At 32.3% G+C, this 2,692-nt stretch overlaps 1 protein-coding gene across 1 annotated transcript in view; it reads right to left on the reverse strand.

The window, feature by feature from the left end:
- IBTK (inhibitor of Bruton agammaglobulinemia tyrosine kinase) overlaps positions 1–2,692 on the reverse strand; it is an 88,582-nt gene that overhangs the window by 45,316 nt on the left and 40,574 nt on the right. The window contains exon 15 of the mRNA XM_012638176.1: positions 2,402–2,498. Within this exon, the coding sequence (XP_012493630.1) occupies positions 2,402–2,498 (97 nt within the window). The remainder of the gene's footprint in view (positions 1–2,401; positions 2,499–2,692) is intronic.

Here is a 2,692-nt window from a genome sequence, read left to right on the forward strand (position 1 = left end):
AAGGTCTTTTCAACAAATGGTGCTGAAACAAGAGGATATACACGTGCAAAAGAATGCAGTTGGACCCTTTCCTCACAGCATATACAAAATTTAACTCAAAGAGAAGGTTGGTTACCAGGGTTTGGAGTATGGGAAAAATAGGGTCAAAGGGTACAATGGGAATATTGGTCAAAGTATACAAATGTGCAGTTCTAAGACGAGTAAGTTCTGGAGACCTCATATACAGCATGGTTACTGTAGTTAATAATAATGTACTGTATACTTGAGATTTGCTAAGAGTAGATCTTAATATTCTAACTACAAAAAAAAATAACAAACCTATGTGAGGTGATAGATATGTTAATTAGCTTGATTGTGGTAATCATTTCACAATGTATATGTATACCAAAACACCACATTGTACATCTTGACTATATACAATTTTTCTTTGCCAATTATACCTCAGTAAAGCTGGGGGAAAAATTAACTCAAAATGGATCAAAGACCTGAATATGAGAGATAAAACTATAAAACTCAGAAGAAAACACAGGGGTAATCATCATGACCTTGGATTTGGCAACAAATTCTCACACGGAACACCAAAAACATGAGCAACAAATAAAAATAGGTAATTTGGACTTCATAAAAATTAAACACTTTTGTGTTTTAAAGGACACTATCAAGAAAATGAACATGACTCAGAGAAAGTATTTGCAAATCATATATCTGATAAGGGACCAGTATCCAGAATATATAAAGAACTCTTACAACATAATAATATGGCAAATAATTCAAATAAAAATGTCCAAAGAATGTATTTTTCCAAAGATAAACAAATGGCCAAAAAACACATGAAAAGATGCTAAACATCATTAATCATTAGGGAAATACAAATCAAAACCACAATGTTATATAACTTCACACCCACTAGGATGGCTATAACAAAAAAGGCTGACATTAATAAGTGTTGACAAGAATGTGGAGAAACTAAAACCCTCATTCATACATTGCTGATGGAAAAGTTAAATGGTACAACCACTCTGCAATTTGGCAATTTCTAAAACGTTACACATAGAGTTACTGTATGACCCAACATTTCTACTCCTAGGTGTATATATGCTCAAGAGAAATGAACACATATGCCCACACATAAACTTGGGCATAACTATTATTCATCACAGCCAAAAAGTGAAAACCACCCAAACATTCACCAACTGACGAATGTATAAATAAAATGTGGTATATCCACACAATGGATATGATTTGGCAATAAAAAATAATGAAGTGCTGGTACATGCTACAACATAGATGAACCTTAACAACATTACGGTAAATAAAGGAAGTTAGACACAAAAGGCCACATGTTGTTTGATTCATTTTATATGAAATCTCTAGAACAGGCAAATCCACAGAGACCGAAAACAGATTAGGGATTGCCAGGGGCTGGGGATGAGGAAGAATAGCAAGTGTCTGCTAATGGATACACAGTTTCTTTTTGGGGTGATGAAAATATTCTAGAATTATACAGTGGTGATAATTGCACAAATTTGTAAATATACTAAAAACCACTTAATTGTATGCTTTAAAAGTGTAAGATTTATGGTGTGAATAGTATCTCAATTTAAAAAAAGAATGAGTACAGAAGAAAAAAACACCAATGTCTCAGCTTACTCCCAAATACACAAAATCTTCAGAAATCTCAACCTTGGTTAAACACTATCTCCTTTACAAAGGATTTCCCCAGGCAGACTCAGAGGCAAGTTTCTCAAAAATATATCTACTTTTTAGAGGATTACTCTGTTGAATTATACTTGCTTTCTTGTATTTTTGTCTTCTCCACTAGATTGTGAGTTCCTTGAGAATAGAGTAAGGTCTATTCATTTTTTTAATCCACAATACATAGCTGGAGTTAAAAAACTAATGGTTAAATGAATACCACAGAAAACCCAGCCCCACTCCAATGACTAAAGAGGACACCTGGTAACTAAAACTTGGTGTTTTGCCTGGTACAGTAAATAAACGCACTTTTTTCATAAATTTTGGTTCAATTCTTAGTCTATTTCTTTTATTTCAGATATGTTATCATGAAGGGGAAAAGTAGGCCAAAAAGAACTTATATAGAATATTTGTCACAACTATACTCCCTGTTGTCAATTCATTAATCTCAGTCACAGAAGTAGCTGGAAATGGAACTGCTAAATCTAATCTGAACCATTACATATACTTCTTAAAGAGTTCATTTTCACATGGGTAATGAAAACTTTCTTTTTCTGTTCCTTTACTATTAATAATCACCCATATTGATTAATCTAAATTAAGCCTCTATTGATGGCTTATTTCAAGCAGAAATGAAGATTCATGTTGTTTTATCATTATTTCATTATATCTGAAGTATCTAAAATGTCCTAACTCTTATTAATACCTTTTATCACCACAGCTTCATCAGTATAGAGGTAGTCCAAAATAACTTTTAATATGTCAGAATGTATTGGCATTTCCAGAGCTGCACAACTGGAAGCCTAAATAAAGTAAGATAAAATAAAGTGAAATAATTCATTTTAAACAATAAAATACTATTAAGTTCACAACCAAGAGTTTACACTTTGGAACATTATGATAAGCAATGAAACCCTCTTTTTGCTTCTGCTTGAGTAACAACTTCAGGTTGTCAGTAAAATGAAAAAAATCAAATTATTTTTAAAGTTTTTGATAT

Source organism: Propithecus coquereli, unplaced genomic scaffold (assembly GCF_000956105.1).
Source record: "Propithecus coquereli isolate 6110/MARCELLA unplaced genomic scaffold, Pcoq_1.0 Scaffold127, whole genome shotgun sequence".
Classification (NCBI taxonomy): domain Eukaryota; kingdom Metazoa; phylum Chordata; class Mammalia; order Primates; family Indriidae; genus Propithecus; species Propithecus coquereli.